Source organism: Canis lupus, chromosome 3 (genome assembly GCF_011100685.1).
Source record: "Canis lupus familiaris isolate Mischka breed German Shepherd chromosome 3, alternate assembly UU_Cfam_GSD_1.0, whole genome shotgun sequence".
In the NCBI taxonomy this organism is placed as follows: Eukaryota; Metazoa; Chordata; class Mammalia; order Carnivora; family Canidae; genus Canis; species Canis lupus.
In genome coordinates this window covers 59314388-59339362 of record NC_049224.1, presented here as the reverse complement: position 1 = coordinate 59339362, position 24975 = coordinate 59314388, and the positions used below count along the sequence as shown (strand labels likewise).

Below are 24975 nucleotides of genomic sequence, written 5' to 3'. Positions count from 1 at the left end.
TGTGGCCGTAAAGAGGCCGGGCCTTGTCGTGAAAGTGCCGCAAACACGCCCACCCCGGTGATGGCTGCAAGTACCCCCGCAGTGGCCCGAGTAAACAGCTTCCGCTTCCGGGGTGGTGGTCTTATTGTAGGGGTGAAGGCGAAGCCTCAGTCCTACTGTGTCATAAATTGGGCAGTGGGAGCAAAGTTGAGGTCAAGAGGAAAATGAGTGCGTGCTACCTTGGCTAGGTGTTCATGATTTTTGAGGCTTCCCCCAACCTCCGCTGGTCATTAGAGAAAAATTAGAATAACTTCAGGTTCGTCTTTGGAAAACTGAAAAGCCCCTTCCAAAGGGACAGCTGCTGGAGGTAGAGCCGCCTAGGCGCTAAGGAGGGTGGTGCTGGGGAGACCAAAGAAAATCTGGCCCATGGAGCAGAATAGGGGAGGGTGAGAACACAGGGAAAGAAACGGAGAAGTGTGAAGCTGTAGGCCTTTGCCGGAAATGCCCAGGTTCTTCTAGAAGACAGATGCGTCGGAGGACCTAGTCTGAAAGAAGTGACATTCTTGTGGGTAAGTTTTTTTTAGGTTTTTTTTTTTTTTTTTTTTTTAAACACCACTCCAGAAATCTGAAACTCAGGGTCTTGATGGCAGATTTCTTCCAGTTGTGCTTTACCTTCACAGCTGATGGATTCTGGTCATCTGGTAGGGATGGGCTGCCCCCTCATGGATGCTGAAACAGCTTGTTGTTTACTCTGTTTTTTAATTCTGTCTTATTCTGTTAGTTTTTTTTTTCTTTTTAAGATTTCATTACTTATTTATTTGAGAGAGGAGAGACAGAGATAGCACAACTGGGGAGGAGAGGAAGAAGCAGGCTGCCCACTGAGCAGGGAGCCCACTGAGGGCTCTATCCCAAGACCGTGAGATCATGACCTGAGCCAAAGGTGGACACTTCACCGACTGAGCCACCCAGGCACCCCTGTTTCTGTGGTTTTTAATCCACATGTAACAGTCTCCCTTAGGGCAGGAGAATTCGTCCCTTGGAAGCATAGTAAGTCAGTAAAAGACTGACTTGGAGCTTTTGCAGTGAAGCCAGATAGACTGTTCCTTGGTGTGGTACCACCCAGGAGAACAGGGGGCTCATGTTCCAAGTCCCAAACTGCCAATGGCTTACAAGTGAGGGTTTTTAAGGGCAAAATTTGGGGCGGGGGTCTGCTGACAAGGTGGACACAGTTGATGGATTGGAGGTAAAATCAAGTCGTGTTCACAGATGTTACTTAGTTATTCTGGTCCCATGGAGGTCAGTCTGTTTGCTCTCGAGAGACTTGGAATCTAAGAAATGTCTTTATTTCTTATGTTGGAGATTTTGGATTAAGTACATCTGGTAATTCTGTAGTTAGGATAGTGTTGATCAACTGCTTGTATGTGCATAAACTAGTGGGGTTGCATCCTTCACGTTCCTTTGAATGATCAGCAAGCATTCCAGCTCTTGGACCTGGGTCTGTGTGTTTCCTGGCCCGTCCAGCTGTGCCTGGGGACGATAAGACCTCTAATGTTTGTCCTTTGATCTGACCTAACAAGATGGGTGCTGGCATCAGCTGGTGACCCTGATGTGGGTTTAGATCGTCCAGTGTATTTGATTCCTGAAGAATAACTGTATGGGAAATACTCTCATAATGGAAATGGGGCTTAATGCAGAGTTGTTTCAGTGGCCACGTTCGTTCTTGTTACTTTGCTGTGTTCAAAATGTTGGGCGTGGCCAACATTGTGTTTTGCTGGTGCTATGTGACCTGATTGTCGTCTGGAACTTTGGGACATCTGTAGATGTGGGGCCAGAATCTTCTACCTGTGGAGGTGCCTGGAAGGCACTGCTTGGGTGTGGCTGGTGCCCAGTGTTGGGGTGAGACTGCTTTGGGGAGCACTGGGAAAAACTGGGAGGCAGTTGGAAGATGGTTGGGTGTGTATTTTGGAACTTTGATTCCTGTGAGACACAGGAATAGAGCTATGTCTTGTGGCATATCGTCTGGTGTATGTGGTATCACCCGTCAGGTGAGTTTATCTAGACAACATCGCTGGCCCCAAATAAAAGTTGGAATAGAGGGATCCCTGGGTGGCTCAATGGTTTAGCGCCTGCCTTCAGCCCAGGGCGTGATCCTGGAGTCCCCGGGGTCGAGTCCCACATCGGGCTCCCTGCATGGAGCCTGCTTCTCCCTCTGCCTGTGTCTCTGCCTCTCTCTCTCTCTCTCTCTGTGTGTCTCTAATGAATGAATAAATATAATCTTTAAAAAAAAAGTTGGAATAGAGAATGATGGGATACGCTTCACTGTCGGAATGCCCTCAGTTAACAAGGGTTTTGAGTATCAAATCAAACAGACCATCTACAAGTAGCCTGGGGACACTGGAGAGAGGAAGAGGCATCGCCAGGACCCATAAAGTCCCTTCTAGTTTATCAGGATAGACCTGACCAAGATTTGAGATTGAAGTCAGACATGTGATAAATTAAGTGCTCATTCGCCTTGCAAAACAAAGATCTATAAAACACGTTTAAAAAAATGATTTTATTTATTCATTTTTTTTATTTATTCGTGAGAGAGACACAGAGGCAGAGACACAGGCAGAGGGAGAAGCAGACTCCATGCAGGGAGCCCAATGTGGGACTCCATCCCAGGACCCTGGGACCACACCCTGAGCCAAAGGCAGACGCTCAACCACTGAGCCACGCAGATGTCCCAAAAACCTTTTTTTAAAAGGTGACGTTCAGATGACCAAGGCCCCTGTGTGGGTTAATAAATTTCCTTTGAAATGGACACGCTCCTTTCAGTGCTGCTGCCCATCCACATGTGGGACCAAGTTGCTTGAAGTTTGGGTTCTCTGTGAGCCTGGAACTGTGAGAGAATTGCTCATGGCAGCTGCCGTGGGGATAATATGACAAAACACTCGGCTCTCAGCAGAGATGCCTGGTCCCAGCCCCTGCCCCTCATCATGCTAGAAAGTGTGTTTAGTCTCTCAGGGGGCATAACGTGCTTTCTTTCCAGCCGAGGCCAGGGATGTGGGAGCAGGAGGAGGGACTCAGCACTATGTGGAAGGGACTGGAACTTGCCCTAGAATGCGCAGTACAACTTCTGAGAGTAGAAGCCAGTGGGGGCATTAGAAGCTCAAGAACAATTGACCTGCAGCCCTGGGGGGGTTCATAGGGGCCTGTTGATGTGCATTGCAGGTTAGTTGCTCCATGATCTCTTAATTCCAGGAGTTGGCTGAAGAAGCACCTCTTTGGGATATTATGGACCTTGACTCAGGAAATTTAGTTATAAGTTGTGTCACTGATTTTTTTTTTTTTTAAGATTTTATTTATCTGTGTGAGAGAGAAAGGGGGGGAGAGAGAATGAGTGGGGTCAGGGGTAGAGGGAGGAGCAGACTCCTGTGGCCAGGGAGCCTGATGCGAGACTCGATCGCAGGACCCTGGGATCATGACCTGAACCAAAGACCAGACACTACGCACTGAGCCACCTAGGCGTCTCATTCATTCATTCATTCATTCATTCATTCATTCATTCATTCATTCATTCAAAGATTTTATTTATTTATTCGAGAGAGAAAGAGAGAGAGAGAGAGGCAGAGACACTGGCAGAGGGAGAAGCAGGCTCCCTATGTGGAGCCCAATGCAGGACTCAATCCCAGGACCCCAGGATCATGCCCTGAGCTGAAGGCAGACTCAATTGCTGAGCCCCCCAGTGCCCCTCTAGGCGCCCCTTAGAAATAGATGCGTTGAGGGTGAAAAACTTGCTGCACTTGTGTGTGTGTGGTATATAGATGTACACAGTGTATGCATGTTTCCTCTTGATTAACTGACCACAGATTATATTTCTTCATTGGAGTACATTTCATCTCTTCATTATCCTAGGTCTTGATGCTAAGCCTCCTTCATGGTCAGAGCCCTAAGTCTTCCGAATCATTTTAAACCCTTGGCTCTAATGCAGAGCACTATAGTGACAGGCTGGTGGTCTTCATTCATGCTTGTGATGCAGAGTAACATAGAGGCATACAGGGCTTTGTGTGGATTTCCTATTTTAACTCATAAATTTTCCCCTAATTGGATTGCATGTCCGTGGAATTCAAACAACTTCTAAGTCAGCTAGAAAATTTGAATTGCCTTCTGTCAGCAGCTCTGAAATCATTTGTCATGGACGAGCCTGTCGTGCCCAAACTCTTTGCTCTGGAGTCTGAAATTCTGTGTTCTCTTCCAGAAAGCTTGGGAAATTCTCCAGCCACCACTTGCAGCAGCTGGCTTGTGATGCCTGAATCTTCACTCATGTTTTGTTGCGGTACTTCTCAGAGTTCTGTTTCTTCTGAGAACAGGTGATTATCCACTATCCACGTAGCTCACTAGGCCACCTTTCAAGTTTCTTGCTTACAGGTTGTCTTACCGGAGAGGCCCCCATGTTCCCTCTTTAAAAACAACACAGCCATCCCTGTTACTCTCTATGCTCCTTTATTTTTCTTCTCACTACCTGCCACATGATGATTAATTTGTGTATTGCCTGACCTCTCCCTATAGAATGTCAGTCCCTTGAAGACAGGAATTTTGTTTACTGCTAAATTCCTAGCACAAAGACCAATGCTTGATTGGCCATATGGTTGTACTCAATGCTCATTGAATGAATGTGTACCAATTTGGTATGTAAATTTAATTGTGGGGCACTTGGATGGCTTGGTTGATTGAGCATCTGACTCTTGACTTGACTCTTGGTTTCAGCTCAGATCATGATCTCTCAGTCATGGGATCCAGCCCTGAGTTGGACTTCATGCTGAGCACGGAGTCTGCTTGTCTCCCTCTCCCTCTCACTTGTATGCTCTTGTGTGCTCCCTTGCTCGCTCTTTCTCTCTCTCTCTCTCAAAAATAAATATATAAGTCTTTTAAAAAGGGCACCTGGGTGGCTCAGTGGTTGAGTGTCTGCCTTTGGCTCAGCTCATGATCCTGGGGTCCTGGGATCAAGTCCTGCATCAGGCTCCCTGCATGGATCCTGCTTTTCTCTCTGCCTGTGTCTCTGCCTCTCTGTGTGTGAATAAATAAATAATTTTTAAAAAATAAATCTTTAAAAAATATTGTGTCTGCTTACCAGGGCAAATAATTCAAACCAAAGTTTCTCAGCCAGAAACCAGTGTCCTTGATTCCTCCTTCCTCCTCAGCAATCTCTTCCCGCTTCCTCACTATCACTGACACACATCGATTCTTTGCCAGATTGTACCTTAGGTTCCCCCACCTCCCTCCAGTTGCCCTAGACCACTAGCACAGTGCTCTCCTAACTGGCCTCCCTGCTTGTTTTATTGCCAGTCCCTCTCCTTCACAGTTAGCAGCAGATTGGGCTACGTTGAGTCCCTGCTTATAACCATTTCCAAAATTCATTTTGCCGCACAAGTCTTTACTTATCGGTATTATTTACCTCCTACTATGTATCAGACACTGTTCTAGGCATTGGGGGCTGTGAACGGACATTCCAAAAGTTCTGCCCCTGGAACTTCATTCTAATGCTGGAGATAATGGTAAGCAGGAGAAATTGGTAGCATGTTACCTAGAGATGAGTGCTAAAGACATTCATTCATTCGAAATATGTAGTTAGTTCTTTCTTTCTGTTTTTGTTTTTGTTTTTTCCTATTTATTTATTTGCGAGAAGGAATATGCTGCAGGAAGGGGCTGGTGGGAGGGTCAGAGGGAGAGAGAAATTCTAGGATTCTGCACTGAGTGTGGAGCCTGACTCGGGGCTCAACGTGGGGCGTGATCTCACGACCCTGAGATCATGACCTGAGCAGAAACCAAGAGTCCACCCAGGCGCCCCATATATATTTCTCATATGTACAAGGATTTCTCCATCCCTCAGCGTGGGCTCACTCTGGTTTTCCTCTGTCACTACCCAGAAGTGAGCCCTCTCCCTCGTCCTCAAATGTTCACATTTAAGATGTTCATCTTCCTTGTGACTAGCCTTCCTCTTACCTCTTACAGACTCTAACTCCTCCTTCTGTCAATGTCTGCTGTCTGGACACAGCCTCTGCAGCTTCAGGGTGTGGGGTCTTCACACTCCACTCCCTGCGTGAGGGCACAGAGAATGTAGGTACTCGGTATGTGCAGGGCTGCAGTTTTGCCAGTTGGATGCAATTCTTAGAGTTGTGTGCATGTCTGTGAAGACAGTCGGTGCTTGTCATTTGTGATAAAGACACCATGAGCACTGAGTTAGCAAATATGGATCACTGCCTCTAAGGGATGAACAGGCTTAGGTTTCTGTCAAGGTCTGGCCACATTGTCATCAACCGAACAATACATAATCTAGTTTTGGGATGTCAGGGTGGCTCAGCGGTTGAGCATCTGCCTTCATCCCCAGGGTGTGATCCTGGAGTCCTGGGATTGAGTCCCGTATCGGGCTCCCTGCATGGAGCCTGCTTCTCCCTCTGCCTGTGTCTCTGCCTCTCTCTCTCTCTGTCTCTCTGTCTCTCATGAATAAATAAATTGAATCTTTAAAAAAAAATAACCTAGTTTTATGTGTGTTTGTGTTTGAAGATACCTTATTTAGCATATTTTTGATTCATTAATGTTGAACTCCCAGCCAACAGCACTGTAACCCACGCTTCATGGAATCTTATCTAACACACGTGTTTTCTCTGTAAGGCACTTCACTATTTTTGTGGTTAGAAATGCTGGGAAGAACTTCAGCACTTAGGCTTGGAGCCCATTTCAAACTGAAGTCACCAACAACCCCTCCACTTCCCAAATGCAGACTGTGAGAAAGACACTTGTACGAGGTGAGCAGAAACAAGAAGGCAGGGTTCCACGTCATTCTCCCTCAGCTGTACATGTCAGTGAGTGACCAGGAAAGCTCCACGAGTATTGATTTTGGGGCTACAAATATATTTTACTGAGTGGGCAAGTTTGTAAATATAAAATCACCAAATGAGGGCAGACTACACACTCAAACAGCCCGATGTAGATGTCTTGGTGAGGAATAGGGAGCCACAGTGGCCCAGGTCAGGGCTCAGCCTGGGCAGGGTGGAGAGGACATCCCTACAGAGGGGCAGCCTGGCATAGGGGTCAGAGCCCTCCAAGCAGGGTGAAGACATCTATGGAGTGTGGCTGGAGGGAGGGAAACCCAACCTGGGAAATGAAAACCCAGGCAGGGTTAGGAGTCCCCAAGGTGATCAGGGGTCAGAGCCCAAGTGGGGTGAGGGGAGCAGCCACACATGGGGACAACTCCGTGCAGCTTGTCAGAGCCTGAAGGGGGTAAGGAGGGCATCCAGAGAGGAGGCCAGACCTGTGATGTGACTCAGCCCAAGGGGTGAGACGGTGTGCATTCAGGGTCAGACTGGCACAAGGATCAGAGGCTTATCAGGGAAAAGTTTTCCATGCAGGAAAAGGGGTGCCAGCAGTGGGAGAGAAATATGAGAAAAGAATGCCAGAATGAACTCCGTGATATTGGATTGAAGTTAGAGGTATCTGAGTGAACTTTTGGTTCTGTGTATATATTATACAACGATGTAGAACCATAATGTGTGTATACGAATTAATGTACACACAAATATTCTCACATTCTGCCTATTGGAAGCAGCAGGAAGCAGTGACACCCCAGTAGTAATGAGCATTCCTGGCTCTCTGATCTTGGCTTTTTAATTTAATTTAATTTTTATTTATTATTTTTTAAAGATTTTATTTATTTGGGAGAGCACAAGCAGCAGAGGGGCAGAGGGAGAATTGGACTCCTCGCTAAGCAGGGAGTCTGATGCAGAGCTCAGTCCCAGGACCATGGGATCATGACCTGAGCTGAAGTCAGACACACAACCATCTGAGCCACGCAGGTGCCCTATTTTATTTTAGAGAGAGAGAGAGCACTCACATGTACACAGAAGGGAGGGACAGGGGACACAGAGGGAATGAATCCCAGACAGAATCCCTGCTGAGTGCGGAGCCTGATGGACCCTGACCTCACCACATGAGCCAAGACCATGAGTGCACCAAGCATCTGTAAGCCAAGATGCTTAACAGAATGCACCACCCAGGCGCCCCATCATCTTCCCTTCTAAATACTACTTTTCCACTAAAAGGAACTAGAAGTGCTTGGAGAAATGGTCAGTTCTAGAGCCAGGGCAGGGAGAGCATAAGATGTATCCAGATACCTTGCTGTGACAGAAAGCAAGGGGTGTTCAGACAAGGTTGGGATAGGTCAGAACACAGAGCGCAGCTTGAATGGGCCCCGCTGCCAAACGGGATGCAGTGTGGTCATCAGAACAGACAGTGGTGGTAACAGTGATAGTGCTTAAGAATCACTTCTTGCCAACTCAGACCTGAGTCATGAGGAAACATCAGATAAACTCAAATGGAAGGAAACTCTACAAAATAACAGCCTGTAATCATCGAAAGTGTCAAGGTCACGAAGGTCTGTGAAACTGGGGAACTGTTCCTGATTGAAGAAGACCAAACAGACACGAGAACTAAATGCAGCAGTGAGGCGTGTTTGCTATAAACGTGATCCTTTGCTTTATAAAAGATGCTGTTAGAACAATTGGCAAAACTTGAATGGGGTCTTGAGATGGGCTGGTGGTCGTGTGTCCATGTGCATTTCCTGATCTCAGTGGCTGCACTGTGATTCTGTAGGAGAGTGCCTTGTGGGGGACAGTCGTACTCAAGTACTCGGGCTGATGGATCATGTCAGCAGCTTATTCTCAGATCCTTCTGAAAAATTAAATTCTTTGTACTCTAACTTCTGTAAGCTTGTGATTTCCATAAGTTTCCAAATTTAGAACATTTCTAAAGTGATTAATAAAAGAACGCTAAAGACCTTTTTATTTTTTAAAAATACTTATTCAGGGGGATCCCTGGGTGGCTCAGCAGTTTAGCACCACCTTCGGCCCAGGGCCTGATCCTGGAGTCAGTCCCGGGATCGAGTCCCACATCCGGCTCCCTGCATGGAGCCTGCTTCTCCCTCTGCCTGTGTTCTCTGTTTCTCTCTCTCTCTCTCTGTATCTCTCATGAATGAATAAAATAAAATAAAATAAACCAAAAATATTTATTCATTTGAGAGACAGTGTGAGTGAGCATAGGGTGGAGGGTCAGAGGGAGAGAGAATCTTAAGCAGATTCTGTGCTGAGCCTGACATGGGGCTTGATCTCATGACCCTGAGATCACAACCTGAGCTGAAACCAAGAGTAAGATGCTCAACTGACTGAGCCACCCAGGTGCCCCAAGACCTTTTTAAAAGCTCAATGTTGGGATCCCTGGGTGGCACAGCGGTTTGGCGCCTGCCTTTGGCTCAGGGCGCGATCCTGGAGACCCGGGATCGAATCCCACGTCGGGCTCCCGGTGCATGGAGCCTGCTTCTCTGCCTGTCTCTCTGCCTCTCTCTCTCTATCATAAATTTAAATAAATAAATAAATAAAAGCTCAATGTTGTCTCTGAAATGTAGCCACCAGTCTCTATCTTTTACTCAGTATTTATCGTGAACAGCAGAAGGCAACCAGGTCTGTAAGCCAGCAATGTTTCTGAATTTGTCAGGAAGTTCTTTCTAGATTCATCCTTTTTTTTTAATTTTCCACATTTTCTTTCTTTTTTTTTAAGATTTTATTTATTTATTCATGAGAGACACACAGAGGCAGAGACCCAGAGGCAGAGGAAAAAGCAGGCCCCATGCAGGGAGCCGGACACGGGACTCAATCCCAGGTCTCCAGGACCAGGCCCTGGGCTGAAGGCGGTGCTAAACCGCTGAGCCACCTGGGCTGCCCCAGATTCATCCTTTTAAAAGTCTGCCTTTTTTCCTTTTGGTTAAGAATTACTAATAAAGTCACTACTGTTATTATATATGGTAATGTGTTATTATATATGGAATAGTTATTAAAATTATTAACTATTACAGTAACTATTGCTGTTGCACATTCTTTGCCTTCAAATAACGAATTTGAGAGCTTTATGGACGAAATCGGTCAGGGTTCCTAGGGGCACAGAAGCTGACCCGGGACAGGTAAGGCAGTTTCCAGGGCTCAGGAAGAGGTTCAGGGTGCCGCTTCCAGGAACAGCCCACACTGCAGAACTGGACGGAGAGGAACTTTGCCTTGCCTCTGAGCTCAGGACGGTTCAGTTCATCATGCCCGCTTCTGCCCCAACACCTTGCCTCTACCCTGCCTGAGTAGACCTGGCTCCTTGAACCCTCCCTTAGCATCACTAGCTCTTGTCAGACTAGGCACGGGTGACTCCGATTGGTGGGTTCCAGGTCATGTGACAACACTTGTTGCAGGAATCTGGTATTTTCAACCAGACCGGTTAGACAGACTTGTGGCCCAAGGTGCGTAAGCAATGAGGGGTGCAGATGTGGAACAGACAGAACGAAGGACAAGTATGCACCACAGGGTGGTTCTGGGGCTGATACTGGCTAAATGTGGCTTAAGCGCTGTGGTCTCGTATGTCCCGGAATCTGGGGGGGTCGCAGCCCTGGGGCATCAGGACCTCTGGGCTGGGGTCAGGGCGCCTGCTGGCTGCTTACCCAGGGCCCGTGCCGCCTCCCAGGGCTGCCCCAGCACGGCCGGGGGTGCGGCCGGGGGTTCTGCTCTGGTGGGAACGACTTCAAAGCCGAGGGGAGACCTCTGCTGCTGGTATTGCAAAGGTGATGGGCGCCTCAAAACCAGGTCCGGTTACCAGCCTTACACCCACGACCTCGACCTCACCTGGGGCGTGTTTCTAAACGTCCTTTCTATTTTTTTTTTTTTTTTTAAGATTTTACTTATTTATTCATGAGAGAGAGAGAGAGAGAGGCAGAGACACAGGCAGAGGGAGAAGCAGGCTCCACCATCCCAGGTCTCCAGGATCATACCCTGGGCCGAAGGCAGGTGCTAAACCGCTGCGCCACCCGGCGTCCTTTCTTTCTAAAGGCAGTGTCCCATGCTGCAAACGTGGTGGCAGGCAGCTAGAAAAACACGTGAGGGCCAGAGTTCAGCAGGGACTGTAGTCCTCACGGGTCATACATTTCTTTTTTCTTTCAAGATTTTATTAGACAGCGAGTGCATTGGCGGGAGCACGAATAGGGGAGAGGGGACAGGGGGAGGGACAAGCAGACTCCCTGTGCAGTGGGGAGCCCCTCCCATGACTGATCTCACCACCCTGGGATCATAACCCCAGCAGAGGTCAGACTCAACCGACTTAGCCACCAGGCACCCCTCCTGTCATTCAGTTCTTCTCTGTTACTGTGTTTTACAGCCTTTGTGGCAAAAACCGAAACCTCCAAACCTAGTATCAGTGCGTTAAAAAGCTGCGACTTGAAAATGCGTTTGGAGAAACGGGGTGGGGGTTTGAGGAGTGGCTGGCCTGCTGTCCCCCGGGCTTCCGAGGTTTGAGGAGTGGCTGTCCCGCTGTCCCCTGGGCTTCTGAGGGTCCAGCACAGGGTGGCACCCTCAGGGTGCTGACCCACCCGCAGAAGCAGGAGCGGGGCCTCGGTCTGCTGGAGCACGGGGAGCAGTCCGGAGGTAGCCCCCTACCCACTGACCCGCATCCTACCCTCTTCATCTCCCCCCTGGGCAGGAGCACGAAGTGACAAATCCACGGACTCATTGTGTTGGGGGTGGGGGCGCTGAAGGGGTCAGGAAATAATCCATTTCCACCAGACGGGGAGCTTTTCACAAGTATTTTACTGATGCTGGCCCAGAGGGTTCTGGAAGCCAGCCTGCAGGGCATCAGGGGAGCCCCGCCCGCTCGAAGTACTGGTGGCAGGCGGCCGTGAGCGTGGCCACAAACACGATGAACTCGCTGAAGTCCACTTCGGCATCCCCGTTGGCATCCAGGTCCTTGAGCAGTTTGTCCACGGAGTCCCTGTCCCTTTTAGTCTAGAGACAGAGGCCGGGGTCAGCGCCACTGCTGGCAGGGTGGGATGGGGGTGAGGGCGTTGGGGGCACTGAGGCCCGAGTCCCGGGGCTCTGGGCAGTTGCGAGCTGCTGGGACCCACCCTTGGATCTAGGGCCGGTCAGAACTGCGTCATGCAGCTCAGGAGGCAGCGTGTGTCTCACTGGCCAGTTGGGGAGAGGGTGTCCTTTGGCCTGTTTTGATATGCTGTAGAGGGGGTACCCACCAGCTTTGCCGCGTCACCTCACCAGATCACATGGGGGCCTGTGCTCTACACCCTCCTAGGCAGTGAGCCTCTGATCCTCAGGGCCAGCCCGGACACAGGGAAATCTGGGGCTGCAGAGCCCCTGGGCACTGTGGTGTGTGGGGGGGTGGCAGGGAAAGTTGGGGCTACAGAGTTCCCCCTCCCCGGGTACCCCGGTAGGGGGGCAGTGGTGGGCAGGGTGTGTGTGTGTGCGTGTGCATGCCAAGGCTCTAGGCAGTCTACGGGAGTCTGCCCCAGTGTGCGGCCTCACCAAGGACCACCCTGTGCAGGGGTGTCCCTGGCCCAGTGCCCCACAGCCACCCACTGGGGCTCCTGAGGTTTGTAGCCAACAGCTCCCCCCCCCCCAGTATGGCAGCTCTGACTGCACCCCAGGCTGGGCTTCCGTGTCAGCTGGACCCCGGAGACGGCAGCCCTGAGCCCCTGCTCTTGCCAAGTTCCTTCGTTAGGATCCCCCCCTTAACCACTGGTTCTCAAATTGTGTTCCCAAGCCACTTGCCTCTGCCCCTCCTGCAATCCCCAAACTTTTGGTTTAAAATCCCCACGGGTTAGACTCAAACTTGGCAGTTTATCAGAGCATCTGTCCCCACGCCCAGTCCCCCACCCCCACCCCGGGCAGGGGCCTTCTGTGAGCACTGGAGTTTGAGACTCTGCTCTAAGTTCAAAAAGAAATTAAACTGCATCTCTAGAGTTTGACACACATCAGCTTTCAGCTCCTGCAAAGGGAAAAGGCTGAGAGAGGGAGAGTGTGTTGGGTGGGGATTTCTTGCCTCCACATTTCTGTATTTTTACATTTTCTACCAGAAACACGTATTTATAGTAGACAAAAACAAACTTCATTTAAAGAACTGTATCCTCACTGCCCTTACATATTGAAAGACTGTGTTTGAATTGAAGACTGAAACTTTTAGGCTTCCATTTTTAAGAATCAGCTCAGGGTAGACCCATTAGAGGGCAGTTAAGTGGGGTTTGGTGGGTTCCAGGGGAGCCAGGAGGGCGAGGGGAGAAGTGGGAAAGAAGGGAAGCTGGAGCTGAGAGCTCCCGGTCAGAGAGGAAGAGATGGATGGTGAGCAAGGGGAAAGGGAGAGGAGGGGAGGATGGAAGGGGAGGAAGTGAGGGAGGAGGGGACAGGAGAGCAGCTGGAGGGTGAAGAACTGAGAGGAGCATAGTGGGGAAAGGAGGAGCGGGAGCAGGAAGGGAGGAGGCAGAGGAGGGCGGGGCCTCTTTTTTGAGGTCCCCGGAGGAGGCCTCCCTTGGGCAGAAAAGTGCCAGGGTGGGACCTCCTCGCGTCTGTACCCCCGTCAGCCCCACTAACACCAGGCCCGGGAATGCTGGGAGGACGGCCAGAGCAGACGGGACAGCAGGAGTGGTTGTGGCCAGCAGCCTCAGAGGGGTGCAGCTGTGAGGGGCCAGCACACCCAACCTCACCGTGGGTCCTGGATCCCCCCCAGTCCTGCAGCCCAGTTCAGGCTGGCACCCTCTCCCCCTGGGCTCCCCCCCACTCTGGCAGCAAGTGAACTGCTGCTCCAACTCCAGGTTTCAAGGACTGACCCAGGAGCCACACCTGCTCCTGGCTCTCCCCCAGGGCAGCCGATCCATTCCTGGGGTGGGGGGGCTCCTCCTTCCAGAGGCTCTAGCCCTGGTGGAGGGCAGTTCAGCCATGCAGCCCTTTGGGCCTTCCCTGCCCTCCGGCCCACTGTCCTCCCTGCCCTCCCCACGTGCCCCCACCAGGTCAGTGCTCCCACTGTCCTCCCTGACCCTCTCCGTGGGCCCTCACCTGCAAGAAGCCTGGGAGCTCCTTCTCCATGAGCACCTTCAGCTCCCCCTTGGTCAGGCTCTGCTTGCTGCCCTCCACCCCTGCGTACCGGGCGAAGACGCTAATGATCATGCCCATGGCGGTCTCCAGTTCGGTCATGGTGCTGGATGTGGACCCACCTTCCCCCTGGGAGCTGGCGTGACGGAGGAAACGTTCCCCAGAGGCTTTCTGGAGCTTTATAAAGGCCAGCCTCTATTGACAGAGGGTGCGACCAGCGGGCTGGACCAAGCAGCAAACCCTGCCCTGCCCCTCCCCGTTCTGCATTGCTCACTTCTGAAGAAATGCATCACAGAGACTTCCTGTCCGAAGCCTCCCCCCAGCCTGCACCTCAGGGCACCCATATTTCCCTGTGCTTCCGTGTGTCCTGGGGTCATTCATCACTGATTTACTGAGCAAGGGTCAGGGGACAAGGGGGTCTGTGGAGGAGGGGTGTGCCTGGCGAGCATTTGTTAAATGAGCAAGGAATGGATGGAGCAGTCCTATCCGGTTACATCTGGCCCCATGCAGTGGCGGAGGCGGGTCTGGCACTCAGGGGCCCAGCATGAGGAAGGCCGCCTGAGGAAATGGCAGAAAGAGCAGGATTTTGCTCCTGTGGTGCTGTGCAGAACACCCCACGGAGCACGCAGAGGACAGGTGCCTCAGTCCCGCTCCCCAAACCCACAGCAGACACTGCTAGCCCCCCAAGCAGGTGAAGGGCCACCCTGGCCTGCCCTGCCAGGCTCCTCAGAAACCCCTGCCTGTTCTTACTATCTCCCTGTGCCATGCTGGGGGCGGGGGGCTTGGGGGGCCGTGTGATTTCCAGACCTGAAGGCTGTCTCTGTTTCCTGATGGACGGTGCCAGGTTGTGACCAAGCCAGGACTCTGGGAGCACAGAGTTGCCCCTCCCTCGCTCCCCAGAGGTGGCATAGGTCACGGGGCTGTTGCTGGAGATGCCTGCAGGGCCTGGCAGAGGGAGCCCCTGGACAGAGCTTGGAGGTCGGTGGAAGGGAGATGAAGCCATTTCCATGCAGCGGGCTCAGCCCCAGCCTGGCACTGGTGGGGAGCAGCCCGTCTTCCACCAGTCCTTTCTCGTTTGGACACGTTGCCTTTCCCAGGTCTCCTGCAGGGGAGGCTCAGCGTGGCCCCGTAGGTGGTCATTTGGGAGCAGATATGGTCAGCCCACTCTGCTGTGCTGGGCAAGTCCCTCTTAGGATGAGACTCCGGGTCCCCAGCAGATGGAGGGAGCTAGGGGGAGCCTCCAGAGGGAATCCTGAGGCCTGGAGCCTCGGCAGCACCACAAAAGGGTGTCAGAGGCCTTGTGGTGACAGTTGGTGAAAGGGAAGTAAGTGTTCAGGGCTGTTGCAACAGGGCTCATGACTATCCCAACAGTGGGGACACTGGCTCAGCGCCCACCCACAGCAGAGCTGGCAGGGATGCCCAGGAGCAGAGTCAGTGGGGGGTCACAGAGTGGGAGATTACTGAGGAGGCAGACAGGTTGGGGGGATTCTGGCCGCAGGCAGGCCAGGGCTTACCCGTCTGAGCAGGGATGAGGAACTTGGGTCAGGCGTCAGGATGGGGAGGGGACTTCCTGACTCTTGCTACAGCCGCGGTGAGGCAAGTGGGAGACAGATTGGGCCCAAGGACAAGGCAGGATCACAGAGCGGGCACCAAGCAGCCTGACGAACGGGAGAGGCTGCCAGACCCTCTTGGCTGAAGACCTGGCACAGAAAGGGGCCCGGCGTGGGGCCAGGAGGGGCCCAGGAGGTGCCGGCCTGTGCTCTCTAGGACAGGGCTTCCCTGGAGCCGGGGCGCGGGGTGCCAGTGCAGCACCTGCGGAGCGCTGGTCCTCCCTGGCCTTCTCAAAGAACAGTCACCTTCCCTGCTGAAACAGGATGCTTCTCCCCCACCCTAGAACATTTTAGTGATGAGTGTGTGGTTTTTTTCCAACATTTTGTATTCAAAATCATTGCAAAAGTCAAGGCAAGGTCACTCAAAGACCTCTCTTGGTGGAGATCTTTGTAGGCATTAAAAAAAAAAAAGTGGTTAGATTATCACTGGTAGAGTGAACACAGGTGGAAGAAATGCAGGGATGAAGGTCACTAAGCAGCTCGCTCCCCTCAATAGGAGATGCATGGTGGTGACACGACGGGACACGGCTAACTTCCCAGACCAGCTCTTCACTCTTAAACATTTAACAGAAACTGCTGTTACAAAGAAAAACTACCTACAGCCCACTGAGAAGTTGAAACAGGTCGAGTGACATTCCTCCAGGAGCTCAGGTGCCTCGATGTTGATACTGAGGGCAAAAGGCAAGCCTAGCCCAGGCCCAGGATCCTGTCAGTCTACTGGGACATACAAAATTCTTTTAGAAACTTCCTTCATCTCTACCCCCCAAGATCCATGTTGGCAATCATCGCCCAAGCGTATGACCCACCGACATGCATCTGAAGGGTCTCAGGACAAGGGTTTTACTGGATTGTAATAAATGACCTTCTCCCTCTTCTATACAAACCTTCCATTTTGTACTACCCCTGGGAGCTCCCATCTACTTGCTACTTGGGGGGCCATCTGGTTCCTGAATCGCTTAACAAAGCTAATTAAGTCTTCAAATGTACAGAGTTGAATTTTGTTTTTTTACACTGCATTCATCTGGAAAGCTAGTTTGTTTATTCATTTGAAAGAGTGTGTGAGCAGGGGGAAGGGCAGAGGCAGAGGGAGAAGCAGACTCCCTGCTGAGCTGGGAGCCTGAGGGGGGGGGGCTAGATCCCAGGACACCCCCCCCCCCATCATGACCTGAGCCAAAGGCAGACAACTGAGCCACCCAGGCACCCTGGAAAGCTCGTTTCTTCCCTAGCAACTGTGAATTGCATCATGCAGAAACACCTTTCTGTCCCTGACCATTGCGGGGTGATTTTTCTTCCCACCCTGGGCCTGGGTGCCCCAAGATCACTGGTGCCAGGCCCTCTTTTATAGATGGCGATTCTGGGGGGCCTCCAGGGTCAGCAAGGAAGCAGACTGGGGTCACAGATCTGGGAGACTGTGTCTCCACAGGCCCAGCCCCCAGCTTACTGGGAAGGGACCAGCATGGCTCTTCTGAGCAGGGTGAGCTGGGAGAGAAAAGTGCTCCTGCATTGGCACAGACCGCCCCCCCCCCCGGCCCAGCCCACTTTATGCTCCCCATAACCATAGGGCCAGACCTCTGCTTGCTGGCCCTCCCATATCCAGCACCAGAGGCCAGATGAAGAAGTGGAATTACGAGCTTTTACGCGGGGCAAAGAGGAACCACCGAGAAAGACAGAGGGGCCCAGGGGATTGTCACCAGGGAGGCCCTACCCTGAGACAGAAGGCTGCCCACTCTCCAGAAGCCCAGGATGTTGCCCTACTTCTGAGGAAATGGCTCTGTGGGTCCAGGAGCTCTGGGGAAAGGCATGTGTGGGGAGGACCTGCCCCGGGAAACCCCAGAACCGTGAACTTGACTCTGGAGTCCAGGCCCCCCTGAGAAGGATGTTTGTGCTCAGCAAACATGACCGAAGGCCCCTCGTGTGTGGCCCCAGGTCAGCACAGGCCCCAAACCATGTTGGTGCAAGTTCTGAGTCCCCCAGCCCTCCCTCCCCACCGCCACTACTCCCGGCTGCGGGGGGTGCACACCCTGGCCTCTGGAGTGCCTGGGTGGCAGAGGCCCACAACAGGGAGGTGGGAGCGCATAGGCAAGGAGGCCCTAGCCCAGGCAGCACCTAGACAATGATGGGAAGCCCACAGCGGGACGCTGGTGTGCAAGAGCCAGCCCCGTGGGGATGGGATGGGACTGATGGCGAATGCAGCAGAGAGCAGAGACACGAAGAACTGCCGCTTTGGAGAGCTGGGGAGGAGCTGTGGAGGGAATAGGACATGGAGCAGGAAAGGCCCTGCAGGCAGGCCTCGCTGGGGCCCTGTCCCAGAGGCCTGGGGCTCCTAGCCCTTGCAGCACAGCAGAGCTCCTCAGTGACTTTAAATGCTGGCTTCAGGGCCCCGCTGCCCTAGAGCTGCAGTTTCAGGGGGCTGTGCTGGTTCAAAGCTTGCCAGCTGGCCACACAGCTAGAGACTCAGGGTCTTGGAGGGTTTTCAGCTGAAAGAGATCTGGTAGGATTTACCTTTTAGGCTAACTCAGCAGCTGGTATGAGATTTGGATGAGGAGGATGAGGCTGGAGGCAGGGAGGCCAGCAAGGAAGCTGTAGAGTAAGGAGCCCTCCAGGGATGCCAGTTGGGGAGTCCCACAGCCCCTGCCCAAAGCACATCGGGGAACTGGGAGAGGCCTCAACAGGGTGAAGAGAGAAGGAAGTGGAGGGGCCTCACCCTCTGATCCATCCTTTGCAGATGGGGAAACCGTGGCTCAGGGCAATGATGTGGGTGAGCCAGCCTAGGCTCCTCTCCAGTTTCACTGCACAAACAGCCCTGGTATCAAACCGTTTTTATCCACGGTAATGTATCAGACAAATATTTGCTGAGGGAGGAGGTGGGGGGAGCTGAGAAAATGAGTTTCTCGAGGACAAGCTGAGTGTCAGGGGTGTCAAACCACAGAGCCGCGGGGGCAGGGGCCTGGTCTCAAGCCTAGGCACATGGCTCCCGGGGAAGGGGGCAATGAGCCCTGGGCCCCGGCGCAGCCGCCTGCAAATCCTTCTTCAGTCTAGAAAGCAAAAGGACTCCACCTGCCACCCCCCCACCCCCCTTTGGAGCCTTCTGAGGTCTGGACGTGACACCCGGAGCAGTAGCAGCTGTGATGCCACCATGTGGATTCTTGGGGTTTGTGATTGAGAGCACTCCCAACAGGCTCCGTTCCCAGGGCTGATGCCCACAAACTAGGTGCTGAGAACAGCAGAAATTGCTTCTCTCACAGGCCTGCGAGTCCAAAATCACAGTGTCAGCAGGGTGGCTCCTTTGTGGGGCCTCAGAGGGAGACTTCCTGCTGCTCTCCTACCTTCTGGAGACAGCCTGAAATCCTTGGGGTTTCCCACCACACAGCCCCTTAACTCCAGCTCCTGCCTCAGTTAAATGCTGCCAAAGGGCTTTGATGGAGAGAAAAAGCCCACCCTCTTTGCCATCTCAGGAGGGCTGGAGCCCCACAGCCTCCAGCCCAGAGCACATAGGGCTCACCTCTGGCCTCCTCCAGAGCCACACCTCAGGAAACTGCTGTTTTCTTCTGCGAGTCAAGACTTGCAAGTGATGGGTATCAGAAAACCCAGGACAGTTTGGGATGATAAGAATAAAAGTCCAGGCTGGCCAAGACAAAGGGCGCTCAGGACACGTTTCTGTGTGTTCAAACCCAGGCCTGGCTGACCCTATGACCCTATAATGTGTTAATGCCCTTCAGATGGCTCTCTCATGAGATCCTCCTGACATTAGCATGAATCCCCCCCCACCCTGCCCCAGGTCTCTGTCTTAAGCAGAAGCATAGGGGGTCTTCCCTGCCGCCTGTCCCCACACTGTACTTCCTAGATCCACCAGGGCCGCGTCGAGGTCCATGCCGAGTTCTCTGAGGCCCCCAAAAGACAGGGCTGGGTCTGAGTCTGCCCCTGCCATGTGCTGGCTGGGGACCTCTGTGAGCCCAGTTCTCTCCTCGAGAGAAGATGAAGCATCACCCCAAGGGTTGTAGTGGAGAGGGACAGCATCCCACCCACAGGCTGCCCGCCAACAGCCACAATGGTTAATGTTGTCTGTTTGGCTAGTCTACAGGGCCCAGCTGCGTGGTTCTACATGTCTAGATGTTGCCGTGAAGACATTGCTTACTGGACTCAGTGAGGCAGAGGACCCACCATTCTGCAGGTGGGCTTCACCCCAACAATTGACATCCTCCAGAGAAAAGACCAAGGTTTCCAGGAGAGAGAGGAAGTCTACTCAAGACTATGACAGACACCCTGCTTGTTTCTGGGTAGCCTGCAGAATGCGGACTCGAGACTGTGACATTAGTGCTTATTCCAATCTCGTCACTGGCCTACTCTGTGATTTTGGACTTGCCACATCCCCACAGTTGTGTGAGCCAATTCCTTAAGTCTCTGCTTTCTATTCCTAACTTGGAAACTAGACAATCTGACCCTGTGGGGGTAGCCCTGCCAGCCTGAGGAGAGGCCGGGCCGCTGACTCCCCAATCTCAGATTCGTCAGCAGCCCCTGCCCTGCCTGAAGTAGGGGCTCCTCCTCAAGGGAGGATGGTGGGCAGGGTAGCACAGGGAGGGAGAGGCTGGTCTGGAGGCTGCAGCACCTCCACCCCTGCACCCAGTCCTCACCCGCATGCATGGTCATGCTGGCACCAGCCTTGCAGGGTGTTGTGGAGACACAATGAAAGTGAGTCCACAACCCATTCCCCTCAGTGGCCACGATTGCGATGGGCACATTTTAGATTCATTTTGTTTCTATTTTGTTAGATTTCATTTTGAGTCCAGAGAGAACTGGGCTCACAGAGGTCCCCAGCCAGCACATGGCAACTGTGGACTTGAAACTGCTGCCACCAGGAGCCAGGGCTCCCCAGGCTTCCTTCCGAGACTCACAGGTAAGACCACAGGCCACAGGGCTGGATGTTTTTAAGACTGTTAACATTTGACCTTTAGTCTTTAAAATTTTTATTTTATAATTTTAGGACTGTGTTTTAAATATAGGGAAGTGTAAAATGCAACCAAAAAAGATAGTGGACCCTACTCAGCTAACTTTTGTTGACATTAACAGGTAAATACAGTGCTCCTGAGCAGGCTTAGAAAACCCAGCAAGACTAGAAGGCACACATCAAGACTGAGAAGCTTGCCTTCCCCAGGCCCCCCGTTTCCCATTCCAAGGGAAGCACTAACAGTTGCTTGTGATTCCTTCCAGAAAAATGTCCATGTACCCCCAGCTTCTAGGAACCAGCATCGCACGAGGCATTCAGTGACACCATTTTTAGGCTCATAAGCACCACCCTCCATCGTTGGCCTTGATCTGCACCTTGTATTTCCACCTAGCCCCTCCCAGCAAGTGCTCAGTGGCTTGATCCTCTTGGCCTCCCGGGTCTCCACCCATCCTTCCAGCCTCCCCCAGGGCCTCCTTTCCAATGACACTGGATCCACAGCACTGCCCCAGCAGTGGCTTGGAAGGTCAATATGACTGGGGTAGGGAGCCCAACCAAGGGAAAGGTCCTGGTGGTGCCAGGACAGGGATGGAGGTATCCGAAGCCAAGACTGAAGGGGTCATGGTCATGGTGAGGGCCAGCATCCGGTCAGATTCTGCAAGCCACGACATGTTTGTGAAACTCCCCATGCCTGGGTGAGGAAAGCCAGCAACGTTTCCCCAGGCACACGGCTGTCCGGATCTAAACAGACCAACCGTTTCCTTCTTCCCACACTTGCCATCCTCCACCCTGGTGCTCCAGCCACAAATGCCTTGGCCTTTCACATTCAACGCTTTTTCTAATCATCCGTCTTTCCTCTGTTAACCTGCCACTGGGTGAATGTGTGAGTGGACTGAGGCTGAGCAGCTGTGAGACCTCATGGTCTGCCAAGCACAGCTGAAACCGAACGCTACCCTAAGCTTCTGTGGGCAGAAGGAACAGAAGGGATCTGTTGACACCCTCTACACAGATATGCTCTGCAGCGACCTCTGTTGGTTACAGGGCTGACCGGCCTGCACATCTCACCAGCCCAAGGCACCTGCTGGGTAGCATTTGGGGCAGGGCAGGTCAAGCCTGAGCCTCCTGAAAGATGAGGCCTCTGGACTGTCAGGAGAGGGCTGCCCAGGGGCTGGGGGTAGCAGAGCGGTGGTGAGCTCGCCGGCATCACCAGGTGAGTGGCTGTTCCACCAGAAAGCCACACCCTTGCCATCTTGTGTGGACTCTTCAGGTCACCTTCCCAGGAAACCTGGGGGGCGGTGGGGGGGGGGGGGGGGAAGGCCTCTGGATCACGGCTCATAAACCCATTCTCACCCAGCACAACTTCAGAATCAAGTAGATTGCTTCAGGAGGGGTCGGTGAGATAGGGCAGGGTGTATCAGAAGTCAGATGCCCTATCAGATAGGGCAGGAGGTCTCCAGCACCGTGGAGGTCAGGATTCTCAGGGGGAAGCGGGGAGGCTGCTGGGGAAGGGGCATGTGGGCTGCAGTTGAGTGCTCCCCAAGGCAATGTTCTAGAAATAGAAGATCAGTGCTGATGCACCTCTGGTGGCTTAAGAGAGAACTGCAGGGAAGTTTATGCTAACTAAATCAGAGGCTGGAGGGCAGGAGAGAGGCATGGAGAGCCAGGGGGTTAGGGACCACTATGCACCAGGGTGGTCCCATCAGCAGGTGCCTTCCCCGTGTCACACATCAAAGAAGAAACCCTCGCTCGAACTACTCCCCACTCACCTCGTTCCTCTGTTTTCCTCCACAGCAGAACTCCTTCAAAGTGCTCCCCATTCTCCCTCACCATCTTTACTCCTTTTAGGTAACGGAGTGCCCCAGTCAGAAGCATCAACATGGGCAAAGGCCCTGGGGCCAGCACGTGCTTGTCATGGCTAGGGAACAGCAGAACAGCCTACCTGGCTGGAGCAGTGAAGCAGCCTAACAACCAGGAGCTAGAGGTGGGAAACTGCAGAAACTGAAGGTCAGAGGTGGGAAACTACAGAAGTCTGCCCATCTTGTCCTTTGCAGTCTGTGGTCCTGACTTGGGATTTGGTTTAAGGGATAACTGAATTCTCAGACAGATGCCAGAAAGTTACTAAGGGAGAATACCAAGGGGAAAATGGACAGCCGGTCATTGGAGAGTCCAACAAGCCTGCTCCAGCTGACGGCTCGAGCATGACAGAGGACTGCTTCGTCAGGCAGGCATATTCTACGGGAGCACATTAAGGAACTTCTCTGACCTTCTCGGAGTCACAGGGCGTACCATGCAGTTCAATCCATGTGGGTTAGAGTGTGGGACTCATGGGACACTGAGTGATCAGACCATATACCCCGACCCCTCAGGATGCCTCTGACTGCCCAGGAACTGCATCATGGGTGTCACCAGATGACCATGCGGGAGTACCAAAGGTGGATTTCATCTGCTCAGTACCTTTTGCAGCTGGGGAATGTGTCTCAGGGCCTGTCTGGAACCCAGCCACTGTCTGCTGTCTAAACAGACTTAGTCCTAATGCAGGACTCACGTGAAAGTCCCAGGGTAGCTGGGCCTCTCCTTAAATTCCCAAAGCCTAGGAAGAGGCCGGACACACCTGTCTTCAAAGCTCTGCCTCGAGGGCCAGCACTGAAATTGTCCACTGGCTGAGTGGTTTACTTGACATGAACTGGAGACAACTGGAACGTCAAGCCCCAAGGAAGCTCAGAGAAGAGAGTGCAAAACCATCATCTTCTGGTGGCCCAGAGTCACAGAGCCAGCTCCTCCTCCAGAGCGAGTTCCTGGGGGTTTTGCAGCCCCTGCATCCTCACCTGAACAAGGAGGACAATAAAATGACCTCTCAAATTTCTGAAAATTAGATAATGTGTATGTTCAGTACCAAACCCCAAGTAGCTTCTAATAGACTTTTGTTTTCTCATTCCAGACGTCCAATGTGCTGCCTGCCCCTGGACAGGAGCTGTAGGAACATGGCTGTGGGCCGACAGCACAGATGGGACACTTTCGGGTCCTTGAGTGATTTTAGAATTGGATCTGTTCCACCCCATTTGCATCCCAGAGACTGACTTTATTCCTCAGGAGTTTGATGCAAGCAAAGATAATACTAACCACTGCCAGTTAGAAAGGGAAATGGATTTTAAGATGTAAATAAAAGGATGTTTGCCTTAACAAAGACCTCACATTCAAAAACTGGGGACTCCCAAGAATCCACCCCCCATTTTCACCACTACCCCTCTCCATTTGACACTGCTGCTGTCACCCATGGTCCAGCCTGCGGGGACAGCCAGGACAGGGGCCTCAGAAACTGCGGCTCCTATGGAAGGGGTGTGCAGTCCTCAGCCCCAGCAATCCCAGCTCTGTGCAGCTGCACCCACGGTGCTCCTGGCATCATTAATTGGTTAAGCCAGAGCACAACATACAGTTGTCCTTCTAATAAAGGACTCCAGACTTGGGGGGCTGGTCCCACAGGCCATTGGCTGTTGCAATTCCAACGGTGACAAACATCATGAGCAACCAAATGAAGCAGAGGCAGGGAGGTAGGCCAGGTCCTCTGTTCTCCCCTGCACAATCATGGAGGTGGGATCTCTACCCTCGCCTCACAGGCCTTGCCTCGTCCACCTTCCACAACCACACGCGAGTTTCCTAAACCACAGTGTTGTTGACCTGCTCAAGCCTTTCCAGCTAACCACCACTACCTCAGAGGCCTGTCCTACTTGAATCGTGGTACCTTGACCAGCACAGGCATCATGTGGGCGCTTGTAAGAAATACATGACATTAGGTCCTTTACAGGACTAGAAGCTGCATTTTGAAATGACCCCGGAGTTTCAGAGGCACTTTACATTTGAACAGTGCTGCTTTAGGGGCTCGGTACAGAGCCAGAAGCAGCCCCAACTGTTGAGACTTTTTTTAGCGAGTGGTAGGTCATTTCAAAAACTTAAAAATATATTTTTTCTTGTCACACATTCAAAAACATTTGACTATTCAGAATATACCAGTATATCTCCTGGTATGAAGAACTGAGAGCACATCCAGGTGCAGCCCAGAGCACGAAGACCCCAGGTGGAGAAGCAGGGAAACACAGGATCAAGTTTAAACTCTTCCAAGTCACACGCAGATGGCTACAAGCATGCCTCCTACCTCCCGCTCCCTGCAAAACCCCACAACTCTCCTCTATCATGTCACATTTCTACCTACTGACAGGCTCCCAGGGTGGGTTCCAGAACACTTGTTCCCTGTGCCTGGGGTGCTGTTCAGGGCTGAGCTCACAGTTCTGGGTCCAGACCAGGAGGCACTGGGTCTGAAGAGCTTTCTCACACCCCCAATGCTCAGTGGACTCCCTCTTCAGCGCTCCCACCACAGTAAAAACACAGGGTACAACATCTCCTGGGCCACCTGCAGCAGGCCTGGGACCACAAACCATATCATTACTAGGGCCACCTTTCACTTTCAAAACTGCCCCAGGGGATCCCTGGGTGGCGCAGCGGTTTGGCGCCTGCC

The 24975-nt window shown here is 52.4% G+C and overlaps 1 protein-coding gene and 1 long non-coding RNA gene across 6 annotated transcripts; one reads left to right on the top strand and one right to left on the bottom strand.

Moving 5' to 3' along the window:
- LOC106558629 lies at window positions 1-24975 on the top strand. 5 transcript variants are annotated; one of them, XR_005357155.1, is made up of 5 exons: window positions 1-548; window positions 19598-19903; window positions 20293-20417; window positions 20591-21675; window positions 22311-24975. It is a non-coding gene; the product is annotated as an uncharacterized LOC106558629 (long non-coding RNA). The 5 variants fall into 5 exon arrangements; XR_005357154.1 differs by having other exon boundaries at window positions 22260-24975; XR_005357153.1 differs by having other exon boundaries at window positions 22257-24975.
- S100P (S100 calcium binding protein P) lies at window positions 11609-14132 on the bottom strand. Its single transcript, XM_038533074.1, has 2 exons — window positions 13878-14132; window positions 11609-11822 (listed from the first exon to the last, which is right to left on the bottom strand). The coding sequence occupies exons 1-2, from the start codon at window positions 14013-14015 to the stop codon at window positions 11673-11675; spliced, it is 288 nt and encodes a 95-aa protein (XP_038389002.1). The 5' UTR covers window positions 14016-14132; the 3' UTR covers window positions 11609-11672.

Coding starts and splice junctions, on each gene's coding strand:
- S100P (XM_038533074.1), bottom strand. CDS start 14,015: ATGACCGAACTGGAGACCGCCATGGGCATGATCATTAGCGTCTTCGCC. Junction 11,823..13,877: donor AGCTCCCAGGCTTCTTGCAG/GTGAGGGCCCAC, acceptor CTCTGTCTCTAG/ACTAAAAGGGACAGGGACTC.